Here is a 27,169-nt window from a genome sequence, read left to right on the forward strand (position 1 = left end):
TTTTGTAGAAAAATAGCAATTTTATTGTTTCAAAAAGATGTCATATAAAATTTGCACTGGTTTTCAACTCATTTTCCAACAAGTATGAACTCAATCAGAATGAGCTCAGGGTTTTTTATTGGTAAGAGATGTTATTTAATACTATATGCAGAACTGAGAATCATTAACTAATGCAAGTTCAGAAGGAATGCATATTTATTTTGTTCTTTGGTTAAGTACTGTTTCTATACCATTTTGTAAAGATACAAGAACAAGATAATAAATTTTGGTAAGAAAGGCTGAAAATGTTCAAGCTAAGGCTGATTTTACATTGTTTTCACTATTACAAATCCTTACGTTTATGCCAGAGATATAAAAAGGCAGAAGTTATCTTAAAAAAATAGTTTTCATAAGGGACAAAATCTAACAATTTAACAGGGTCTCAAAACTTTCAAAGTAGTTTTCTTAGCCAGTGCTCTGGTTTCCTAAGTCGATGTCAACTCATCATGTCCAAACTGCCGGGATCCGAGGCGCCTTCGCTGCGCAGAGCTTCAGCCATGTCTCTTCGAAAGACTGACATATTCTGAGTGAACCTGGGAAAAAGACAACCCAAACATTTTGTTAAATGAGACCTGATACTGAGGTATCGGTTTCAATAATTGGTAAAAGGAATAACTAAAATCTAAATTAAACTGAAAAAAGAACAGAGGAAAATGCAGAAACAAAATCACTAGGTGCCCTCAAAACCCAGTTATATAAAATAATAATGAACTTACTGGCACGTACGGAAAGTGTAATAAACTCATTTCAGAAGTCAGCTGGGAAACAAACGCATCGAGAAACCTTTTCCTCTCGTGTGACTTGGAACACGTCCCCTCTCTCCCAGCCTCCAGCAAAGGGCTCTCTGGGACGTGTCCAGAGGGTGATCAAGTCCAGGCTATCTCAGACCTACCTTCGCCCCCTCTGAGTACAACCCATCTCTGTGAAATGTGGCACCATCACCTATCTGGCACAGAATGATTCACAGAAGCATTTCCCAATAGTTCTCTACTGGCATCTGTTGGATGGGAAATCTGTCCAGTGGCATCAGACATGAGACAAGGAGAATTCTGACTCAGCTTCTATGATGGCCCAAATCTGATCTACTTCCCTGGGCTATCTTTAGCTGAAATGAAGCATTTGAATGCCATTTATCATACACCGTGTATGCGTTTTGAAAATAAAAAGATATTTAAAATGCCAGAAAAGTATATTGCACCCTGCATGTAGGATCTTTAGGTGTTCCTTTGTTTGTTGCCTCAATGCTCTTTGCTTTGTGTTAGACGTTGCTGGCTCACTATAGTGAAGCTAATAAAGTTTCCCAAAGAACAGCTCCTTAGGGCTCCTTCCTGTGAAGGGCTGTGCGGACAGGTGCTTGCAGAACTGACGGGATCTCAGGAAAGCTCTCTTTGCAGGACTGGGGTCATAACCCTTCCCTTCCTGCTTGCCTCCACTGTACTGTATGTACTTCACGGGTAGGTGTAGCAGCAGTGTGGTAAACGGGGGCTGACTGTGTGTGGAAATACAGGATGCAATTACAAGTTCATTCTTTATTCTATTCATAATTTTTTACTTTTGAGTTTATTTCCTTACTAATGGAAATTGATTTCTGCTCAAATTTAAACAATCACAGTTAAAAGAAGCCTCCTGTTCCCCAGCAGAACTCTGAAAAGGATTACAAATCATGGGCTGAAAACAGAAAAGCCATCGTATTAACTCATGCTGCCTGTTGGGGAAGTGATGGCTTAAAAGTCTTCCTAAGTTAGACAGGCGGATGCTACTGAGACAGACGAGCTGCTCGTTCGACCAAATTATCCCTAACCCCCTCACACCTGCACCCATCCCTCCCTGCCTGCACTTCCACAAAAGCTCCCTGAGAGCTTCCGCGCCACTGCCTGAGAACACTCCAAAGAGCTCAGAGATGAAAATCTGTATTAAATCTATGTGTATTCCAACCTAAGCTTTGCCAAATCTAATATCTGCCAGCAGCCTCTGTCCGTTCCTTGAACAGGGGGAGCACAGTCAAGAGCTGGATCCCCAGTGTTGTCCAGCACCCCAGGTGCCTGCCTGGAGGTGACAACAGGGGACCTCAGCCTCCTGCCCATCGTACTCCTTCCCTCAGCCTCGACTAGAGCATCCAGCGATCCCCCTTCTGCCTTAACATCTGTTGTTCTGGGAGTACGGCAGCTCAGAGAACCTGCACATCAAAGCCTGCTTTTCTCAGAAAACAATGTTATCTTAAGGACTTCTTGCCTTCAATAAATACAGTTATAGAAATAAGAAACTACCTCATTCTAAGAACAAGTTTTACTCAGTTTCTCATTTGTTCTTTTTTTTTTTTTTTTTTCTTTTTAATCAGGAAGGACTTTTCAGTCAAATGAATCCCCCCGGAACTTACAGCTGCGAGGTCAGACCATGTCCTATAGCCCACCACTATCAGCTTGGATTTAATTTGTTCTAACAGGCATTCTTCTCCTTCCTTGTGGGTTCCGTCTTTTCCCCATTTTTTTTGCTGATCCATAATACATACGAAGTCTGGCAAATTTATTGTTGACAAGGGTGCAATCTGTACTTTTCTGAGTTCACTTCCAAATCCCTCTGTCTCTGACTATCATCCACAGTCAAGCCTTAAAGAACTTATTTTAATACTGGAATTTAACAGGAAAATTAAACAAAATAAAGATGACCACAACTAAGGCAAAACTACACAAGAATTAAAAAAAAAAAATGCCATTTTTTACACTGAAAAATAGAAAAGAAGTCATGGACAAAGTGTCACCAAAAGGTTTTAGTCTTCATTTCTCTTCAAGACATTTTCCAGTTTGTTTCAGGCTTTCCAAGAAGCCCCACAGTCTGGGCTTTGATTGCCTCTCTCTACTTTCAAGGTTTGTTTTGGTTGAATAATGCATATGGAATATAAGAGAACAGCTAGCTGGTAACAAAAAGCTAGCATGCACATTAAATGCTGACAGACTCACTGCTTCTTTTGTGAAGCTTCCATTCTGTTTTTCAAAAGAGGGCAAGATCGGGTTAATTTGTGATTCATGTTAAAAAAAAACATCCTTGCCATGTTTATCTCCAATGTATAAGTGTCCCCTTCTTATTCTGTCATTTCATAAACAGTTGCTTAACTGCATCACCAGCAAGAAAAGGCTCTGTCAGGACAGCAGTACCACTGAAGACTGAAGCAAATGTTTTGTCAGAGGGGTTTAGGGTTGGAGAAGGGGAGGCTCTGAGGCTTACCTGCTGAAATGAGGCAGTTTTGCCCAAGTGAAAAAAGCAGCAGCTGCAGCCTGGCAAAGCATGACTTTGGGATTAAATCCAGAAATACATCTCTGACCAAGAATATACATAATTATCAAATGTTCAGACTCTGTTAAGTCTAGGGATGAGATCTTTGATAGGGTGTGATCCTTCTTTCAAAAGGAGATTCAGTCCACAGTTCCTTACATTGTCACTTTTTCCAGTTTCCATTTGTCTTTTGTATTTTTCACCTGCTTATGTGTTATGAACTTACCTGTCTCTGTTCTTTACCAAAAGGTTTTGCTCGACTCCTTCCATGAGGTTCCTGAAGCACTGGTCAAGGACTTCTCGTTTGCTGTCAGGCTGGCTGTTTATCAAGGTTGCCCTTAGCTCACTGAAGTACTATGATAAAAAAACAGAAAACATTAGAAATGTGATTTGGTTATTTGAAACTGGAGTTACTCACCTACACCTGGAGCATTCTTGAACAAATGCTTCGCACATTGCCCTCTGTGCAAGGAGCTTGGCAAATAGCAAGAATTGGGTTTCAGAGGCTGCCTTCCTGAACTGCACCAGCTTCAATCCTCTGTCATGACTAAAGTTTAGTGATGGGCCACATCAACAGTGGCTCTGGGCCCAACACATAAAGGTTCCAACACATAAAGCCACCTAGGAGAGGTGACATACATGTTCTCTGACTACTTTTTAAGGCTTTTTTAGAATGGTGCAAATTTGTGCACCTCACTGTGGGATCTAATCCACTTCAGCGCTGTGATGAGACAGAATCACCTTTGCTTCTTTAGAGGCTAGGTATTCTGTATCATTTTCTATATTACTATTCCCATTATATTCTGGCAGATCTACAGACTAGTTGGAATAGAACTTTTTACCACCTTAGGACAAATTTTGGTTGAGTCTAGAAATATGGAATAGGAGGGGACCTCCAGGGTTATCAGCTGCCCTACTACTATAGCCAAGGAAGTCATATAATCCTGTTTATTTTTTATTATATTGGCTATGTCAGTCATAGTTTTATGGCCTTGGGCATAAGCACATCCATGGTATGAACACTGATACAGGCAATTATTCAGAGGAGAAGGAATCATTCTGATGAACCTGTGCCCAAGTATCTGGCAGAGATTCAGAGCAGTCTGATACTGCAGTCGAGAAGGCTATTGCTGGTACTACTCTACCCCGTTTTACAGTACCTCTTCCATGCCTAATTATTCAAGAGGCAGAAGGAGCTGGATCTTTGTTAAACATGTTAAACTCTCAAGTTAAACCAAGTTTCCCACCAAAAATGCAGCTTTCCTGTACACATGAAAAAACATGGGATAACAAAAAACAAGGTAGTAAAACTGCAACACTCTAACTCCAAGCCCCTGACAACTCAACAGGATTACAGAAGTACAAATCCCTTTAATGTCTGCTTGGCAAATTACCTGCCCTCAATCCAGTTCCTTTCAAACCAGAAACATCCCGTGTTACACATCTCTGTCGGCCACTACAGCAGCACTGCAAGTGAAGGCAGCAGCAGATCAAATAGCTGGGTCCCAAACTACTTAGGAACTCAAATTTTAAAATCACACGGGAGCTGGTGTAAAAGATGAAATATCTGCTTGCAACAAACACGTTCCCCGAAGCCTTGTCTCAAGGTGACAAACACAGAGTTCAATTTAGAGAAGGCCACAAGCCTGAGATCTCCTCTGGTGCCCACAAGTCGTTTTTAGAACAGAGGTGTTCCAAGAACGCCTTCAGTCAGCCCCACAGCATCGCCAGCACCCTCAGCTAACAGTAAGGAATTACACCTTTGCCTAACATCAGTGATTGCAGCCTCCCCTGTAGGACCCTCCCATGGCCTCACTGCCCCAACACTACGGAGCTGCTCCCAGCACCGGGGTTTCTAGGGCTTCTCTGCAATAACATCACTTTTGCCCATACACTCAAATGCCTGTGGTTGTCTTCTCTGGCTGAGGGACAACAGCAAGGAGACGACACAGTTGCTATGTTATCAAGATATAAATGGCTCTCCCTGCCAATTCCTTCCCACTAGGATTTAAATTAAACTTGCTGCTGCACTTCAGTATGGGAATGATGTCAGGAGCCACCAGCAACCATCCCATTTCATACTAAGCTGATGCTGTCTCAAAAGATTTAGCGTTGTTTTAGGGTGGACTCTAAGCAAAATTCCCATTTTGGCATAACTAAACCTATTGGGACAAGCACGCCTGAATCCCAATTTTTTGAGTCCCTAAGTAAACCTGCTTCCTTCCCTTTGAGATGAATTATTGGCAAAGAAGATATCATTAAAACAAAAGTAGAAGAGAACAAGCAGTAAAACGTGGTTAATGTGTGCTTGCTATCTCAGGAACTGTAGAGACAGAGACCCTACCTGAAATAAAAGAATCTATTTTCAATAAATAAACCAGCAGTGTACTGAAATGAGCCAAGAAAAGATGACTTTTACAGCCATATATAAGTACATTACCTCCTCTTTTCTGAACACAAAATAATATCCTTGATGCAAAATGGGCAATACAAATATTGTAAATTATATTTCCCGTTCTCCACCCTTCCAAAAGAAATGCAAGACTTGTTCATAAGTAAAGGTGCTTGTACATATCCATGTCGGCTAAGCAAAACACATAATCATTAGAACTAGTCTAATTTCACTAAGAAGAATATTCCGCCAGTCACAAATTTATTTCTTATGATTTACAGCTCCATGGTTTTATCTTCAAGTGAAATATTTAATTTCTTCTTATACTGAAGCAGCTAACATCAAAAAACACATAATTAATATGTAGTCAGGCTAATACTTAAACACTATAAATCAGAAGCATTATATAAACAAAAGTGTCGTCTTGAACAAGATTGGGAATGCACAAAACTACTTATTTCCCACTTTTATAATGATGCAGTGACTCAGAGCAGATAGAAAATGATTAGTTTTCCTTCCAAAGTAGGAAATATTGCTTCCATCTGTAAAGTATAATATTGTGATGTCATAAAGTTTTCCTAAACACTGAATTTGCCCTTATTCCCTCTCAATCATTTTAAAAGAACTGCTCTCTCTTATAGAGCTTGGATTTAAATCACAATAACACACCAAGAAGATGAATGACAGTGCTATTGGATATGGCTAAAATTGGATCCTTCAGCACAGGTGAATGATGAGACAGCGCTTCTCTTCTTGATATATTTTCTTCTTCTATTAGTTTCCTTCCATAGCTGGGATTTCAGTTTGAATTTTAATGTATGCGGTTGCTGCTAATCTTAGTGTCTTATTTTTTTCCAGCACCCTCTTATTGTATAGACAATTCATTCTCCAAAGCAGTAATACACTGAGGCTTGTGACTGCCCAAGAGATAAAGCAATTCAGAATAAAGTTAGAGCTAGCTCTGAACTATGGAGAATACAACAGGTCAATATCTTCAGAAACAATGCATTGCTATACAAAAAAATGCACACATTTACATCAACTCGCATTCATTTACTCAGATGGTTTCCATTTCAGACAATATTGTCTCTATTAAGCCACAAGGGAAACATGATGGGTATATCCAAATTCATAGTTTCAGATTTTATTGAAAGGGCAAATTGCAGAGTATTTCCTGGTTTACAGAATCTGCCACAGATGAACATAATCCAAATTGCAATCAATGCTGGTACTTAAGTGTAAGAGCTCAGATAATACCCTCAAAGCTAGTTGTTCCTGTGAAACCTTTCAGAAAAAGAAATTGGTTAACTCTTTTTCTAGGAAGCAATTTTTCTGATGTGATTTCCACAGCGTTCCTGTTTCAGATTTCTATCTAAAAGCCAGATGACCTTGCCTATTATTTCTGCTTAATTCTGAAACAGCAAAGATGTAAAATCTATTTAAAAATGTTCACCATATTTGCATGATACAAGGTTGGGTGTAAAAGTTGGGGTGAAGTTTGAGAGGATTTTCTCATCCTAATTAAGCCACTCAGCTTTTGTGAACAAATCAGTAGAATACCTAGATGAGCTGATTTCTGCTCTCTGTTACTAGTGTGAGCTGAGTCCCAAGGAAAGAGATGGGGAATTTGAAAGGGCAATGGGCAACTTTGTTTTACGTGAAATAATGATTTCAACTACTTGGGCACATGAGGAGCAAAACTGGTAAAATTCTTTAAATACTTACTTTCTCATTGAGAAGTATAAGCCCAAGCAGTGGTCTTGACACAGACCATTGGTTTCTGCAGTCCTCAAAAATGATGGTGTTCATTAGGATTGACATCATCTGAAAGAAAACTCAGACAGTTTACGTGAATATGGATACTGTTACTATACTGTGTAACTTGGTGAGTGGGAAAAAAAAGGAAACCTTTACTAACTGTGCTGAAATTTCATAGATAAGCAATGGTATCACAAAAATCATTCCTCCAAACACTTATTTCCATAACAAAAACTACCAAGTGAAGAAACTTACAGAAAACAAATGTCAAAACTCAGCTCCGAAGTTGTAGTTAGAGCAGTCAAAATGAACAGGAATTAAGACTTAGAGTTGTATTAATTCAAGGTACAGACTTGGACTTTACTACAGGGATCTGCTGCTTTGTCACACGACTTCTGGGACAGTAATACACACGTGACCAGTAATCTATCATAGTCACACATTAATTTCTAGGTGCTATTCAAGATTCTGTTTTTATCATGCCTATCTTCCTTCTTGTACAATACTGCAAGGTATTTAAAGGGAATCTCTGTTGCGATGAGGCAATCCTGATTACAGCAAGGAGTCTATAAATCTCTATGCCACTTCCACAGAAGTTACAAATCCAGCCTGTGATTTTGGATGTTTCTGTGACTTAATTTGGACATACTTCTGTGACTTAATTTACGGAGTGCTGCAGTCGGGATAAAGCCACTTGATCAACTTTATAAAGCACGAAGACCTATCAACTTGTACATTTAAGTTCTTTTGGCACACAAGCAGAAGACAAATAATTGGTTTGCTTCTCGTCTGGCTGTAACCAGAGCCCTCAGCTACCACCACATGGGGTATTCTCCCTTGGAGGCCTCTGCTGGTATTGCTCTGCATCTTTACTGCCAGTGTGCATAGCTAGGAAGGGTAGGAATTATTTTAGGGATTTGCACAACTTTTGTAAAAATAAATTACAAAGTTACTATAGAATCCATTTAAAGATAAAATCCTCAAAGTCATCCTGGAGATACGTTAGTCCGAAATGCCAAGGGCCATAACATATACGAACCTAAAAACATTACTCAGAGATTAAACAGAGTGAAAATTTGTAAAATGTCACCCGTAAATAGTTTGACTCACATTTATAAAATATCTACACCCTAAAACCAAACAGAGAGGAAGTAGAAAATCATTAAATCCTTTCTTCTAGGCCAATGAGTAGCTATGAGCAGGGTCTCCAGAGAGCTGCCACACTGCAAACTAGCCTGTAATAACTGACCAAGGCTAAGTCAAACAGCATGTTTCACTAAATGAAAAAGATGAATCCTAGCACTACAAATCACCTGCAACAGAGATATCCACAAATTATTTGAGCTTTCAAGTTAGAAACATACAGACTGGCGTGGGAAAGGCTGATTTTTCTCCTGACTCCACAGTCTATAGATCAGACAAAATATTTTCCATTACTCATAGAACAAAACCAGCTCTTTGCAACTAATGCAAGGAATTCAAATGTCTCCATGCAGGCATCAGTAGGTGCTTACCATCCAGACATGAACAATAATTACAACTCCTTATAATTCATTCACCTCTAGATTTTCCTCTGTGGCACCAAAGCCAGCTGTTAGGACAGAAGCGTTTTTAAGTATTGAAACAAAATCCCCCAGGCTGTAACTCAGTCAGAGCACCAAGACTGACGTATCTGTGTTTCCTATAAAAATGCATGTACAAAGACCTTCAGTGTGATGCTTAATCTAAAAAGTGAACAAGTTCACAAGTGACCCAGAGGGAGGAAAAGTGCCATTTCTTCAAACTCCAGCATCACCAAACAACTTAGATGTCTTTTGGGTCTCTAGCCCAGAATTGCTACTTAATATCCTGGGAAAGTTTTTGGCCTCTGTAAGGAAGAGAGACCGCTGTGCACCCAGATTCACCAAGGAAACATTTGTCTCTGTGCATAAGCAGAAGAGACGCCACGGAAATAAGCACGGAATGGGATGAATGTTACAACGTGTAAGAACAAAGCCAGCACAAAGCAATCTGCACAATGCTAACTACCAAAGGTGTGCTTTAGTACTGGCCAACCAGGAGAACAGCAAAAACTTCCCTCCCAGCTCCAAGCTTTTCCTCTGACACAATCCCACCGTGGAACATTTGTAGTCTCACTTCTCAGGGTTAGTGAGAGAACCCTTTCAGAAATCAGTAGCAGTGCAGGGAGCTCTGCGGCATTCCAGTCAGCTAGGCCTCGTGCCTGGGCACACGGATGGCTGGCCCCATGGGGGTCCACCCGCCGCCTCAACCAGCCACAGTCACCACACCACCACTGCTGATGTGCTCCAGATCAAGTTATCTCCAATTACAGGAACTTCTGGGACGAGTGGTACTGCCTCACTAACACGAACAAGGCCGTAGTGCCTGCCTGTGAACAATCCAGAGCAGATTAATGCCCTTCTTGAAGAGATGTAAGATAACTACTTTCGGAGGTGGACAATTTGCAATTCCATCACATCGCCTCTGCAGATGTCTTCTAGCAAGGGTAAGACAAATCCATTAGGTGTACAGGTCAGCATGAGGAGATGCAAGCATAAAATTGAGGCAATCCAATCTATCACATCCAGACCTCTGTCTGAGGCTGTCAGGAGTGCATTACAGCACAACCCAATCAGCAAGTACTGTGCCTAATTCCTCCAAGACGAAGGGCACCAAAATCCAGGTAATAGCCTTAAACTTCCTTTTCCTGTTTTCCACACTAACTCCATCACAACTATTGCTAGCACTTTGTTTTACTGCATAGGTTTGGTTTCCTGTGCTATTTCTGCATGAGCCTACAGCAAGCTGTTTGCATTCCAGATCCTTCACTTTACAGTACTGCTGACACATGCCAAAAGAGATTGTGCCCGTGAACAAGCAGTAGATCGCCCCTGCCATAAAAAACTTAAGTCTAAGTGATGCAGTCTGCACAAATTCATCTGCAAGGCAACAGAGCTAGTCTAGACGAGGCTTGTGGTACCTTATAAAGAAACTTTGCCTCAGCAGACAGCACATTTATTGATGATGTACCAGACTAACTCTCTCTCAGGTAGAAGTACCAGGCTTTCACTTAATTTCACTAATTGTCCCACCCCTAGCTCTCTACCTTTTCCACATGAGAACAGCCTCTTCCTGTGTTGACCAGTGACATCTTCAGAGTCCTCCTTCAGACCTCACATGATCATTATTTGGCTCTGTTCCTGCTATCGTGAGTCATTGGGAGAAACAGGTTGACCCATGCAGGAAAATTTCTAGATATCTGACACACAGCTCTACCTGTATGCCCATTTTTGTTGTTCCTCTGTGTTGTTCAGATTACAAAAACTGGAACTCTTTGGCCTTCTGAAGGGGCCTCTGAAATAATGTGCCTCCCTCTTTGTATTTTATTTGCTGATGCATGTTTACATGTATTTGCATTTATGATGCAAACCACACAGAAATAATAACTGCAATGTTATGAAGACGAAAGCTTGCCCAACAACACGAAAACGAGGAGGTGAAGGCAGTTCCCAGGCCAGCAGCACTGCCCAGAGCTGCCCTGCTCGGTCCCAGGCCGGCAGCCAGACCAGTTACACGAGCAAGCACCCAGCAGCGGCAGTGCTGTTTGCATTCTTATTTCAGCTCTTTTGAGAACTGCTGAGCATTTTTTGGACATTAGTTAGCTTCAAACTGGGCCAGTGAGATACATCGGTGTTACCACTCTATTTTACAGAAGCGTTGGCTGATTGGAGAACACAAAGCAGTATAATGGCAAAATCAAGCAAGAGCCCAGTTTATCAGTCCTAGGTAGGGGTATTATCCTAGGTGAAAAATACCCTACTGGCTGAAACTGAAAGGAAAATGACTTCTCAGATCCTGCCCCAGCAGGTGTGGGGCAGGTTCAATGTCACATGCTGACTCCAGCAGAAAACAAGCTCTCAAGGTGGGGAAAGAGGCACTAAAAAGGCAGGGGGTGTGGGAGCAGATAATCTATTTTCTACTTAGTTCAAATTGGCAACCTTGCCTCTGTTCTCTTATCTTAAACATAAGGCATCACTTTATCTGGTTCAATAATGTTTCTCCTGACACATTTGTTCTGTACAAAAGAAACTATTGACAGAAGAGGCAAGAGTAAAGAACCATTCTTCCAATAAATTAATTCTTCAGAGCCTCTTTTCCTTCAGAGCCTCTTTCTTTCTTGGGTGGTGGAGGAAAATGTTGCTCAAGACACCGTTTATTCTGAAAACTTTTTCTAAAGAAGCTGGAAAAGAAACTGCCTTCCATTTTTTTTTTTTTTTTTTGCTGCTTCATGTTATCAATAGTGTGGAACTTGCATCATAGCAGGTCCCATAACTCATTTCTCTCTCCCATATGTCGGGATGAATATTTTATTCTGCTGCAGCTAATCACATTTTTAACATAAAGAACATTATGTTAACACTGGAGACAGCAGCATGTAATCCTTGACAAAAGATTTAGAACGGTCTAAAAACATACACAGCTTTTAACCAGACCCTTAGCTGCTAAGAACACGTTTTTTCCACTCAGATCTGAAGAAGATTCAGGTTTTCGTTGTTTAGCATACAAAATTTGGTAGGATTATGTCTCTAGCTTCAGGCAGTCTGCTCTTAATTTAGGAGCTGTGATTATTAATTTAAATGTCCTTTAGAGTTCTCAGTTCTTTCAACATGAATTCTTTCTATATCAATAAACGGATCATCATTTACTAATAATATTAGGAAGATTTAAATGCTCCAAGATTATTAAATACCTTAAATTTTAATCTGTTGTTTTAAAATATTTATTTTACTAGAAAAGCTAACTTTCAGACTGATATTTTTGATGTTCAGCCTTTGTTCAAGCTAAAATTTCCAGTGGAAATAAGAAACTAAGTCTTGTATTTATTACAAGAGTAAGAACGAGTCCATTATTTCTGAACTAAAAAACTTTTAAATTGTCAGAAATAGCAAGTTGGCTGGAATTTCAAATATGTAGGAGTTTAAGAACCATGTGCCTTGTCATCCTTACTTTGTGAAATGACATTAGATCAACAAAGATCTTTAAGTAAGTTGCTAACATGTAGCAGAAGCGACAAGGGCTGTCATGGGCATACATGTGTGCTACTGTCAGGACCACTGGCCTGCCACAGGATGTGACCCCAGCATCGTGCTTGCTGGACACCCCACAACTTTCTCCTGTTCTGTGGCTATTTTTTTTTTCCAAGTATATGAAGAAGGGAGGACTTACGGTAAGAGAGAGAGAGAGGAAAGAGGGCAGCAGACAGAAAATCCAGACAAACCATGAACCTGGGCTGGCGCAACCACTGTACTCCTTGCAACAGCTTTTGTACTCAGAGCCTTTTAGGCTACCCTCAGAACAAGCTTTTCTTTCAGCTTATATAGGCAAGATTCCACCAAATTTCTAGTCACATAATATGGTATTCTACCCTATCTATACATACTTCCTGTATGTATGTATAACTCAATTAAACATTAATAACTAAAATTTCGTGATTCAACAATTGAAGCTTCAGGAAATATTAAGTCTAAGAATAAGATTGTGCAGGACCCAATCTTATATCTCAATTTGGAGTAGTTCAATTGGTTCTGGACTTTTTTTTTTAATGGCAAAAGGTAGGGTATAAATGGTTGAAAAAATCAGGGCAGGACATCTGGGTGACACACTGCATCCCAAAAACTAGTATATATGTGCAGCTGGTGGACTGAAATACAATGTGAGTGTCTGTACCTTTCACAGGCTATTCGTACCAGTTAGATGTTATGTTGTGCTGGGAGGGCCTTTTTTTTTTTTTTTTTTTTTAAACCAACATTCAGAAGGGATGGAAAAAGTGGTAATACATGTAAAAAAAGGAACGGTTACAGAGCATGGAGCTTGTCATTTCCCTGAGTATGTCTTTAGAACTGGCCAAAGGGTTGCAAGTATAGGAGTGCTCACTTGAAGTAGGTCCAAATCATGAGCCAGAAGAAATAATCATACAATAAGATTGTACTAACTTATGTCAAACCCGACTTTGTATCTGAAAAAGAAACATAAGCACATACTCAGAAAGAAACATTTAGGATGATAGCTTAAGGCTAATGACAAGCACCTGCAACGCGCCCAATAAATTTGCTATACCAGAGCCACTGCAAGCGGCTTTCTATTTCTTCACTGCTAAAATGAAACTGGCACAATAACGTAGACCAACAGAGCAAAGTAGACTTCTCAAAACTAAGGTTTACTTTCAGTGTTGCCTACCTTTAGTCGGTAGTGACGTGCCTTTCAAGCAGTCGACAGGATGACAAAGCAGCTGCCTGCGCTACGCTAGGATGTAACAACCGCAGAGCTGGAGCATGGGCAGCAGCTGCATCCTGCACACAAGCTGGTCACGGTGAAACACTTGGTCCCATACTCACTGGTTTTCAAACAGAAAGTTTAAACCCTTTCCTGTAATTTGAGGACATATTATAACATGACAGACTCTGTTCTTTTCCAGTTGCATCTGTTTATGTGAAGATCTACGATACTGGGGCCGTTCTCACCTATCCCTGTATCCTAATGGAGACCCTGCTGCTGGGTGAGCTGGCATCCATCGGGGTGAAGAAGAGATGCCAGCTGACTGTTACAGCCTCGCTGACAGCAAAGCAGTGAGTCTCGTGTGACAGAGCAGATTTGCCTAGCCCAGGGGTGGCTACATCACACACTGGAAGCAGAACAGTTAACTGCGGCAACGCAGAAGACGGCTGATGAATGAAATACCTCCTCTTTCTGCAGGGAGGAGGGGATACATTTCATTAATTATTACCTTCCAGGGTATGCTGACTTGCTTCTGTCTGTGCTGAATTTCATGTAAACCCTCTGTTGAATGTCACATACTCATATGCTGCCTGAAGTGCTAGATTTTCTATTTGGATATCTGGTGCAGCTGACAGATGTTTACAAACTCATGTATCTGCACGGCTTCTTTCTGCCTATCCATCTGTGCTCCCTGATAGACAGAAAATTATTCTACCTCAGGCTGGAATAACTTATGATTGTAGCATCAACTTTTATTCTGCATTTTTAGGTGGCAGTGTTCATAGATTTTCAGTTACAGATACTATAGTGGTCATTCTGAATTAACCTGTGCTGTTTATTTAAGATTCATCTATTTCTGAACAAGTGGCCATGAATATGCAGCACTGCAGCTGTTTTTAGAGATGACAGAACTTTGATTAATTGGGGCTTTTGGAACATACAACTTGTCAACTTTGCAATTTAAACTTCAGGTTGGTTTGGAGTAATGGCTGAGCTCTTTAAAATCCTTGTAAAAAAAAAAAATATGCATTCATCTTTCTGCTTTTATCAATAAAGAGGAAGCCAGGTCCAGATCTTTGTGAAACAGTCTCATCTCAGAAGATCATCCTTAGAGTTCCTTTCCAGCCCTCAGGGTAAGAGCCTCTCCCTTCTTGTTCAGCCAGTACTCATCTAGAGGTGACAAAGGAAGAAGTCCATGTCCACTACCAGCACCTCTGAAAAAAATGACTCATTACAGATTATTTAATCCTCTTGAGAGGAGAGAACAGCAGTTTCACCTACACCAATGCCTTCCAGCAAGTCTCTCTCTTCAGGAATGCAAATGGTCCTGCATCTACATCTTCTAGTCTTCCTCTCAACTAACAGTACGGCTTACAGTGTGTACATTCCTCAAACATGAGCTGCTGTCACCCTTCAGTCCTGTATGACTGAGCTTCTGAACAATTCACTGGTGTGTTCCTTTACACTGAATGCTGATGGTGCACAAAAGCAGCAGGGGATTTTCCATGTTGCAGCAGCATTTCAGCATAGGAATTGGGATCTTTACCTGTAGGATGAGGTTTCTGAAATCTCTACTACAGGAAAGCCTACCAAAATGCCAGTCAGCTGGGGAGGGAAAATGAGGTCAGAAAATGCTAGTACTGGAAAAACAGAATTATTAGTCTAAAACCAATTTGAAGCTAATCTCAAACTTAACTACAGAAACATTCTGGATCTGTAAAAAGCTGCATATGGAAGGAAAGGCAGAGCACGAGATCATCTCCAAATCCTTCTTCCAAGGAACCTGACGGTATCTCGCACTGGGCATGTGTTAATCCCTGCATCTGAGCATGCTGATGCCGTGTGGAAGCGTGCCCAGCGCAGCCCTTGGGGACACAAACCCCACACGCCGAGCAGCAGCCGTTAACCCGCGATGAAGCTCGCACTCACCTGCAAGCCAAGTCCCGCTGGGCATCCCTCACGTAATCCACCTGGCCTTGCAGCAGCGCCACGACGTGCACATCTTTTACGAGAGCCCTGATGTTGCTTGCCACGAGGCAGCTGGGATTTGCAGGCGGATCAAGTGTGGGCTCAAACTGTGTGGATGTCTGCCAGCAGCAGACCTGGAGGCGTCCCCCACACAGCAACAGTAATCAGTAGTATCGAGAAAATTAGAACCAGGGTAATTGTTTTACCCATATTTACCTTAGTTTAGCACAGATACAGATATAATCAGCAGGGACAGAGAGGCAGGCTGGCCTTTTAAACCACACCATGAAGGCAATTGGGGTTTAAGAAACCCACAAGCGTGACTCTAACCATTATTCAAGGACCCTCCATAAAGCAACGTGACCTGCTCAATTTGAGCAGCCTAATTGCACAGAACTTAAAAAGGCTAATCACAGTATTAATTACCGATTGCCTAACACACTTCAAGCATCCTCTGTTTTCAAATTGTTCATAAACCGGTCCTAATTTCTACTGTGGAACAATTAAAAGTGTTTTCGTTATCCTGGTGAACTGAACTGTAACCAAAGCTGTTGCGAATAAACATAAAAGACAGATGATAAAGATGGTAATAAGCATATTGCTACTGTGTCTTGAATAGTCACCAACACTTCTTAGTGAATATCATCTTTCACAACAACAACAAAGGATAAGAGCACAAGGCTATTTCATGCAGTCATCAAAACAAAATGCACTGAATATTATATTTCATACTAAATACATTACACTGGCAGTTTGACACTCAACATTTCAATAGATATTGCGTCTCTCTCAACATTCTCCCTGAATTTCTGCAGATGGACTTTTAAGTATCAATGGAAGATTACTTTACTTGTCACACTAAAAAGATTTTAAAGGATGGCTGCACACACTTCATTTTTAATTTTTTTTTTTTTTTTTTAAAGGGAAATGAATCATGAATTGAGAAACATGGTTATACTGAAAGGTCAGATACTGTGTTGTGCAGGAGTCCTTTGTGTGTATCGCTCCTGCAGTAGCTAGCTGCCTCTTGTCCCTCGTGTGCCCAGCAAAGCATTGCAAAGACCTTCTGAAGTAACACTACGCTAACCTACACCATTCCAAGCTAAGCTAACAGTATTCCCAAATTGCATCAAACTGTTGCAATTTTTTATTTTTATTTTTTAAAACTATGCATGCTCCTGGAGATACATAAATACAAAATAATCTCAATTTTCAGTGAAAAGAGCCACAAACGAGTAAACACAAGGACAAAACCCCAAAGATTTCAGGTTTCATGATCTCAGAGGACTCCCTGAAAACCCAAGTATCTCTGCGGATCACAAAAAACAAAATGGAACAAAACAAGCAAATAAACCCCCACAAACCAAAGACAGCAACCATTTATTAGCCTGAAAAAAACATGGATTGAGGTACAATCCCAGAATCCTGAGAACTGGGTTAAAAGGTTACAACAAGGTTAAGCAGAACAGGTATTTAGCCAGCCAACTAGAAAGTTTTCTGCAATGAAACAGCCCCCATCACCTGCCGCCTACCTTTTCATCTGCTCAAAACGAACACCAACGAGGTCGGAACGCCTCCTCGAGCACCGGATCTCTACGTGAGCATCGCCTCATCCGCTATAAGGCTTGGTGGGCCGCTGCTATCGTATCCAGCAGCAATTAAACATCTTTGTAAGCCACTGCTATTCTAGAATTTTAAATTTGATTTTTTTAAATGGGGGAAGGGGAGGGTGTTTGTTCACCGAGAGTGAGTTTCATTACTCACATGGCAAATCTGCCAGTAGCAGACCATGGAATGGATTGTTACCTTTCCCTATCCATTTTGTAAAGATATTGCTTTCTTCCAGACTGCAAGCATCACTTCTAACTGGATTTTGAATTATAATGTGAACTTTACAAAATTATTGGTGCTATTCATATCGCTAGTTAGATTCTATGGAATGGCAATATTTTTTGCCCTTCCCCTAACCAGCACCTCTTAGTGTTTTATATAAAACCACCACGGCCAGCAGAAATCGAACATTTCCAAGTAATGTAAAGTATTACATTGCACTGAGTAAACAAGGAATAAAACATTTTTATACTTCTCCTTAAACTTATTTGCTTTTTGAAAATATTTATGCAGCGCAGAAGGCATGAGGTTATTGAGAAATACAGCCAGTTCCTCTTCTTTAATTGAAACATTTATGGTTTTTGTTCTGCTAACAAAAAGCAATGAACAGTAATAACGTGAGATAAATATACAAGAAACTTATAGATATGATTGTAAAACAACATCATCCTAATGTTTTCATTTAATTACCCTGAAATGTATTCTATTTAATATTCATTACTCAAAAGCCAATTTAAAAGAGAAAGAGGTGAAGGGACTTATTCAGAAAGACGGACTGTCATTCACTGCAATAGTTATCTAATATACAGAAGTTAATAAAGCAGATTAATCTACAAGTCCCTTTAAGCCATCACTGAGTTTAGAACAACTGCCTCTTTGACCCTTAACCCTCCCGCTGTGCACCAGTAGCAGGTGCCAGCTGCACTAAAATGATGGCTGACGCATTTTAACGCAAAGTCTTTTCTTACTTTGCTTCTGACCAGCAGCTGACCCTGTAGGAACGATTGTTTCATGTGCTGGCCTAAAGGCTACATAAACCAGTAACTGATAAACAAAAGCATACATACACCAGCTGCCTAGCCCGAGGGTGCACATCCAACACTGACACCTCTAGCAGTTTGTGCTGCAAGCCGAATTGCAGCTTTTTGTTTCCATGCATGAATTCTGTACAATACTTGTTACATCGTGGCCCTAAACTTCTCTCCATCCCCAAAACTGTTTGTGTAAACTATAGCACAGCTTGAATGATTAAGAGGAGATGCCCAATTTGATTTAGCACCATTATTAAGAGCGTGAAATCTTCAGATACATCACTAATGATGATGCATTTTAACATTAAAAGTCTTTAAATCAAATTACTCGATTCACATGACAACGAATCACAACAGGGCTTTAAACAAAGCAGGATCAGAAAAGACACTAAGCTCATTAATATTGTTTGATTTCTTAACTGACAGCACTCATGTAGTGAAAGCTATACGTTTAGCAATATTCTGGAGGCCGCTGCCGCCTTTACACGTGTGCAGTGAGACGCACGTACAGAAGAGTAACCTATTTTTCATGAAGATAAGATGACTTTGACATAGTTATTTTGGTGATACAAATTACACAACCACAAAAACAATCAGAGTAATGATTAAATGCAGTTATGTACATGGGAGACTACTAGTGCAAATGTTAACATATTTAAATGGGTTCCCTTCATTAAAAAAATTATATATGATATTAAACCATCAATCAAATCGAAACACTAGAGTCTCAACGTATTGTCACTGGTTAAAATAAATGACTTTGAGACTGAATTTTGGCTCACTCAATATGGTGCCTTTTCTGTTGCTTAGCCACCCAAGTCTCTGCTGGCTTGGGCTACAGCTGGTATATCTCCATCCCTTTCAATTAATAAAGAAAGTTATGATAGTATTGGATAATATTTCTAAATTGTGCTAAGAGGTTGAAAACAGATGTCCCAGGGAAAATCCCTTTCACTGCCGTATCAAACCTTTCAAGCCTGCAAAAGCTGAGCACTCTGCTCCTGATAAGCAGAGCCTTTTAACACATTTAATTTTAAGCAAAGGAACAGTTGTACCCGCGGGTTCGATCTGCTCTTAAAACTAAGCATATGCTCAAACATGTGGCTTAAGGTGCTCAGGCACTCAGCGCCTTGCACAACTGCCCTCTGTCAGTGCAATGCAGATTTCTTTTTGTGATGTGCTCATACACAAGTGCTTCTGCACGTTTCTCTGCATAGGGCCAGGAAGGATGCAGTACGAACACATCTCCTCTGGATGTTTTTATTTCAATTACGTTGCATAGCTCTACACTAGCTGTATATGGCACCGAGGTTTATCTGAAATACAAAACCCTAACTGATTTTACTGCATAAGAGGGAAAAAAGGAAGATGGCACTTTACAATGTTTTTATTTTACTAGTAATGCTTGATTTTTATTTGCAACTGGCATCTTTACTTTCTGTTTTACATTTGCTATGCAGTGCTGCCGGGCTGCTTCATTTAGTGCACCTTTGTCACTTGCTGAAGTTGGAAGTCACGAGTGCTCAGCTCCAGCAAGCAGCCTGCATTAAGCTGCTGCACATCCTCCTCTTCCTGCACTACTGCCTCCTGCCCCATCCTTGCCCAAATCCCTGCCATTTTTCCTCTACTGCAGCTCTCCTCACTTACAGCCCCCAGAAGGGCTCAGAGCAGGCACAGCCCCCTACCAACAGCCCTAAAATAACTGCTCAGCACAACCGCTCCCAGCTGTGGGCCCACGTGGGCTGGGAATACACAGGTCAGATCTAATACAAATGTTTGTCCAGCATTTGAATTTACTAAAGCAAAAAAGTCCATGGGCTTATCCAATACTTCTCCATACCAAAACTAAGAGTCTCATGTGTACAACACCACAAGATGAGCATTAGTGGAAGATAAAGGCAGTGTTTTAAACCCCCAAATTACACTTTCATTCATAGAGTGGAGCAAACACTTGCTTGAACTGTTTTAGATGACATCAGAAAGTCGCTCCTGAAATAACAGCAAATGACAGTGGGAGCCTTTTAAAATTATTTATGAAAGTGCTTATAACACAGCAATAGCTGACTGTAATACATTTAATACTGCTTTCTACCCATATATCTCAAATTACTTTACACATGTTAATTCAGTTTAGTTGTAAGACATCATCACAAAGCAGTTGTTCGCAGATTAAGCTTGGACTAAACAGCTCGCCCTAGGGAGCACAGCAGAAAGCAGGGCCACAGTCAGCAGCCCCTGTTGGCTTCGGAAGGACACCGCTACTTACACCTAAACCTTAAAGTTGTTTCACTTCTGTGCTTCCTATTGCTCCTGTCTTTGTGCAGTCACACCTACTTTTTCAAAAAAATAAATCACAGAGCTGCTGTGGGATGTACCTAGGCAAACAAAATATCAATTAATAGGTTTTAATTATACAACTCCACTACCCTAGGGGCTAAGAAAGACGCGAGCATCAGCCATGGATACACACCTATTTACTGAGCCGTATCCCGACGCCGAATCGCCTCGTTTACCAGTGAGCGAAGGCTCGGCTGTAACCTGCAGGCAGAACGGCCACGGCACTGCTGGGAGCCAACAGGTTCCCCTGCAGGGCCTCCAGCAGCACGGCCCCGCACGCCCTCGAAGAGGGGCTCGGGGCAGGGGCAGCGTGAAGCCCCCGGCCCGCAGGATGTGAAATGTCCTGGGGAAAGGCCCCAGCAGCCACTCACAGGTGAGCTCGGAGGTTGCTGCTGCTTGCAAGGAGCAAAGCTGGTGGGGCTGAGCCGTGCTGCAGCTCCTCAGCTACCGGGATGACCTGAGGAGGGCTATTCCTGGAGTGCCCTTGGAAATTTTCATCATCCAACTACTTCTACAGATCCAAGGTGGAAAAACCCCATGTTCTAACTAGTAAATAATTGCAGTTATCATTGCATCAGTTTAGTCTAAAGAGCTGACAAACCCCTCTAAACTCTAAGCACAATTAGTCATTAGGGTCTAGTTTTTCAGCACTGTTAAGCAATTTGTAACCCATTGCTTTTAATAGGGTTATGCATTACTTAACCGACACAGATGTCTTGAAAACTGAAACCGCTGGTTATGAAGCAGCAACCTTGTTCATTAGCTTCCATGATAGTCAAATCATCTATAAAACCAGTGTTTAATGGCCAGCCGATGAATAATCAATGTCTCACTTTTCATCTGAGTGTGAAAATGAGAATAACCTAATACATCGTCCCTTTGGTAGAACGCAAGGCCTTGGGTTCCGCTTCTATTCAGGGCTGATTTATAACCCAATGGAAACCTGATGTAAACATATGATCAATGAGTCCCATCATTGCTGATAATAACCCCCAACCGGCCCACTCCCTCATCTCAAAAGCCATCCCTTTAGGCTATTAGTTTCGTCCAGCTAATCCTCTCTACTATTTCTGCCTGCTGCTTTTACCTTGGCCATCCGTTCAGTCCGGCAGACTCAGAAGTAATTTTATACGCAGCAGAGAGCGGGTGGAATTGATTTTTCACTCAGTGCTCAGTTCCCATCTGAATAATTATCAATTTTACTGCCTCATAAAGGGAAGAGTCAAAATTTCAAATCAATTCAAAAGAGCTTCTGAGACTACAGAAACTGTGCATGAGAATAAAGGTCAAAGTTGTCAGTGACCCCGGGAGATGATGTCAGATATTAGTCCGCTGAGCAGTTGACATCAGAGGCACTCAATATGATATGACTAGTGCTAATGCAAATCATATTTATGCTGACTACTGGAGACCGGCCATTAATATTTAAAAGAGTACGTGAAAGCCTGCATTCAAAATAAATATAACATATTCCGCAGAATCTGAAGTTAATAAAGACAGATCACTGCCCGGTCATATGCTGTAAAGTGAAAGATTACTGCATATTAACAGACAAACTATTACATTAGGGTCGCCACAGATGCAGACAAGTCCAGCGCCTGGGCTGCTGCTCTGTCCTTTCTGCCCAAATCACAGTGTGCACGGCGCAGTGCTGAGTAATTTCCAAACACTGACTTCACTGCTAGTGTCTGTGAAACCCCTACCAGGGAGAAAACACGAGCACTTGTAATATGACAAGGGAATCGTCCTATTCTGATAATGATGCCAATAATAAACATCATTAATATTCTCCCAATATGCAATATAGTGCCAAGAATATATTAGTTCCTTTTCACCTTCAATTAGACCAGTAAATGAATGACAACAATGCTCACGTGATGAAGGTGACTATGCCAGCTTTTTTCCAAATGACAGCGTATCTATTAGGGAAGCAGAATGACGACCACACTCATCATTTGCATTTTGTTAATAACTTCCGTTTTCATTAAAAGCCTCCAGACCTGCGAAACGCATCTCCTGAAGTGGCATCTTTGCAACTGCATTAGGAATCCAAGGAGTCTAGTAAATACGCATCTCCAAATAGCTTAATGAGATTTTAAGGGAACGTGGCATGGAGCAAATGTGGAGAAACGTAGCTAAGATCATCTTAATCTCCTCTTAATGTACTCAGGCTACAATAAACTTGACTGAGCTGGGAAGGGGAAATCTTTCCTAAGTACTGCAGCGACCGCTTCCTTTTCAGAAGTGAGATTTAATTTCTATCGTATTCACCTTTAACTGAAAAATCCAACTGTGAGTCACCTACTGCAAAGTAAACATTCACACTCAATAGCATACAACCATTCAATTTAGACATTTCATTACCAAAGTCTGTGGTTCAATGCCATAAATTGTTCTTCTACAGTAGAGAATGTTCCTCACCGTTTTTCTACAGAAATGTATTGATGATGTTGCATACCGCATCCTTTGAGCACAAATGGAAACCAAAGTTTTAAGATCCTGTACAGCCAAGTTCAGTATCTACGCTTTCCAGTATGACAAAAAATGTCTTCAATCTTTGGTTGTCATGAGAACACAGCTGAAGCTACTCTGGGTTGCATACCAGCCCAGGGAGATTTGTTCTGTTACTAAACAGCCTGCACTACCCTGGCATTCAGTACCACAAGGTCCACAAATCAGAAAAATTTATAAAATTAATGATATCCCACAGAGAAGACTGACAATTCACCTGCTGTAGTACTTCCGGGTTCTGCTGCATGAAATTAAACAATCTTTGTCCATCCTGTGAAATTTCTCTACATCGTAGGGTCTTCTTGCCTTCTTTAGCTATGTGCTTGAAGAGGTATGTGACAATGTAGTCTAAACTAGCGCAACAGCTGGAGGAGACGATTGTATCTGCATAAAAAATGAAACAGTTCTGAAATTGTTTCCATAAAAGAATAACTAATAATGACATTTTATAGTACTCAGAGCTCAACTTTAATAATCTGCTTGACATTAGCCTAATCAATACATCAACAAGACTGCTTTTGATGTATGAATGGACCTGCTTTGAAGACTGTCTTTATTAGCACACAGTGGTATTAAATCTTTGCTGTATTAAACCTTTCAAATTCCTGAAAACTAAAATTCTGTTTTGATCTATTTACCAAAAAAGTGAGGTTGAATAAGTAGAGCCGTTGCCCAGTTCTTTTCCCCAAGCAGCATTTCACAGTGCTTCTCTGCCCCAAACAGCCCACTGGCAATGGCACACAATGGACAAGAGCCATGCCAGGTAGTAAGAGGGTGACCACAGAGCAGCCTGGTGGTCACCGTGGTTAACAACTAATAATTCAAGTAGGTTAAAATATATTAAATCTGGCAAGCAACAACGCAACTGCAGTCACTGACCAACACTTAATGAACGTCCCCGACACAGAAAGTCATGACAGCAAGGAAGGATACTGCTGAAAAGCATAAGCAAAAGCCACTTCATATCTTTAGTTACTGTTTCTATAAGTAAGGGAGATTAAAAGCTTAAACCTATTTGCAAAGTAAATATGTCTGCCTGATTTATGTAAGTTATTTTGTTGCTAGGTGTTGCCTGCTGTGCTGCTGCTGTGAAAGAGGATTCTGTTCACTTGTGTGCATCAGCATGATGGCAACGGTGCACTGGTCCTGGTTTCTCCTCCTGAAAACAGTGGTGAGCCCCTTCCCCTGTCCAGCTGCTGTCTCCTCCTGCCCTGACCCCTGAGATGCTCCCAGGCCCTAAGAAAGGGGGCAGCCACCTAACCTCCCCACTCCATCTCTCCTGATGAGAGCCACGGTGTTAATGAGCTGCCGGCTCCTCACCACACCACCAGCAGCTGAAGCTTTTTGCATACTTGCAGGGGTTTGACATGCTGGGTGCAAGGTTTAGCCAGAACTGATATTCCCTGCAACTGCGAAACCAAATCCAAACGTGTGGATTTCGGCCCCCATCCAGTTCCCAATGACTTCAGCTAGAAGTTGTCTAGGCCTTTTATAGTTCACAGCATTTATTTTAGATGGGCCACTGGAGTAAGAGATGTGTGGGGGTTGCAAAAGGAATTAAACTGTTAAAATGCTCATTCTGAGGGAAAAGGGATTAGAAGGATCCAATTAAATGTACCTTGAATTCTTTAAACTATGCTAATTTGGAGGCCTGCCAACCTTGCAGTGTTCATTTAAACACATCCCTCTAGACACTGAAGTATTTTGATCTGTGTCTGTTTTAACTCCTTAAGCTCTGTGCCAGCATTATTAACTCTTTGCCATCTAAAAACTAATTGTATTTTGCTAGCAGTTTGAAATTAATGCTGAAGAAGCAGTTGCTAGCGAAGAAGCTACAAAAGGTCTCCTAAGACTTGATCTTCCAGAAGTGCCAGGTGACTTCGCAGCAGGAGCTGAATGTGGTCTATCGGATTCCAGGAGCGAGCTGCAGCGTCCCGACTCCGTCTCAGACTGACGCTGGGCATCCCAGGGCTGCATTCAGCAGAGCCGAGTCCTAAGAAATGTTGCCTGCAGAAGGCTGAGTTCAAAGTTATGAGTCTTGCCAAAGTAAAGACTGCAGAAACTGGCACTCATCATGTTCTCAACCAAAACAGTCCTGCATATAAACTAGAAATGCAATTCATAGTGGAATTGAATCACCATCAATAACAACAAGTGAGAGATTTGAAAATACATATTTCATAGGAGGGCTCTGCTGTATTTCTAAACCAGTGCTTAACTCTATTTCTTTTTAAATTGAATAATACAAAGTAAATCACTATCATCAGTTTACAAAACAGCAGTAGTTCTAAACATGCTGATACTGTACAAGTAGATATTTTACATTCGACAGTAAGTGATTTTAGCAGGACAGCAGACAGGTCTATGCTATCATTTGCTCATGAGAATCTGATATGAGTGTTAAGAGCTACTTAAATTTGCCCATAACTATATATCAAATATGCTTCCCTATGCTCATTTTTCCTTTTGATTGCAAGGATATAACAGACAGGGAGCGTCAAGCAAACTCCCTTGAATGACTCTTCTGGGCATGAGGAACCTCATGCTGGAGCAGGCTAGCGTGCTCACTAAATCTTAGTGAGACAAGCCAGGCAACCAAATAAATAGAACAAACAAGTGCAACAAGGAGCTACCATTTCTGGGCTGTGAACAGAAGAAATGGATGAAGAAGACATAAGATAGAATAATAAAAGACACAGAGGTAAAAGCTTGGGATAATCAGGAAAAATGCAGTCAAACCACACTTCTCATTTCTGGTCAGCTCAGCTCCACCACCTGTGAACTAATCTTCTGGACTGTGAAGCAAGCAGGCCGTGGCTGCGGCAGAGGCCAGGAGCAGCTCCGAGTGGGCAGCAGGGATCCAGCAGCAGGGATCCAGCAGCAGGGATCCAGCAGCAGGTCCGCAGCTCTGCCCAGTGGAACTGAGCTCCCACAGGTGCTGGTGGCGGGGAGGGGACAAGGGCGATGACCCTGGTGCCAGTCACCATCACGTTCAGCTGCCTCTTTTAGTTCTTTCATTTCTCCTCTGCCAGCATGCATTCATTTAATGTGCTTAATGCTGACTCTACCTGAACTTTTTTTTTCCATCTCCATGTTTTCTCATTACGTATGTGATTCCAATTAGCCGTTAGCTCAAATAAGTGGCAGTAGAGCTTATACATTAGATATTATTACGAAAAAAACAACAAAGAAACCAAACAACTTTTGGTCTAAACAGTATGACAACAGCATGCTGAATGGGAATTATTTCTGAATGGTTTAATGACCTTCCTGAATCTCTGCAAATTAAAAGATTTTGTTTTGTTTTCCACATAAAGGTAAGGAGAGGGAGTTAAGTGGTATTTTCCCTGTCCATCAATCGCTTACAGTTCAATACCGACGTTATTTGCCTTTGAGACCAAACCTAGAAAGTAAAACGATTTAGCAATTTAACATCTAAATTAGGCAGCAAGACAGAAAAAATGTTTTACTTTTTCCTCAATGAATAGCATAGTACACTATTAATCATATGAGAATTAGAAAAGCTTTGCAGAGATTAGTGACAACATGCCAGGCAGACTACATTAAAAGGCTCTGATCCACTGAGTCAGCTGTGAAAAAGCCAGGTAAACACTTTAGAAGAGAACTATTGGAGTGTTTATCCTCACAATAAAAGCTTAGATGAGGGCTTCCATTACAGCTGATTTACAGCTAGGGGCTTCCAAAGGAATACATATTCTTCCACAGTATTTATAAAGTGTGGAATCAAGCAAGGTATTTACTCAGAATGAACACTCCTAAGAAATAAGGATTTGGGGAATGTTTATCCTACAGCTGACAACAATGAAAATCTCAAATGTTTCACACGTGAAGGGAATAGAGAAAAAACAGATGCTTTTCTTTCTGTCAAACGGAAGCGATCTCCCAGTATTTAATTTTTAAAATAAAAAGCCAGCTATTTCATTTTTATAAACATTTTGGAAAATGACTTGTATGT

General features: G+C 41.0%; 1 protein-coding gene across 2 annotated transcripts in view; it reads right to left on the bottom strand.

Moving 5' to 3' along the window:
* RANBP17 (RAN binding protein 17) overlaps positions 1-27,169 on the bottom strand; it is a 162,752-nt gene continuing 135,583 nt past the window's right edge. For both annotated transcript variants that reach the window (XM_084535479.1, XM_084535478.1), the window contains 4 exons: positions 23,411-23,577; positions 7,427-7,525; positions 3,536-3,663; positions 1-572 (listed from right to left, as the gene is read on the bottom strand). In XM_084535479.1, the coding sequence (XP_084391605.1) occupies positions 476-572; positions 3,536-3,663; positions 7,427-7,525; positions 23,411-23,577 (491 nt within the window). In that variant the 3' untranslated portion in view covers positions 1-475. The remainder of the gene's footprint in view (positions 573-3,535; positions 3,664-7,426; positions 7,526-23,410; positions 23,578-27,169) is intronic.

This window comes from Aythya ferina (assembly GCF_964211825.1).
Source record: "Aythya ferina genome assembly, chromosome: 14".
Taxonomy (NCBI): Eukaryota; Metazoa; Chordata; class Aves; order Anseriformes; family Anatidae; genus Aythya; species Aythya ferina.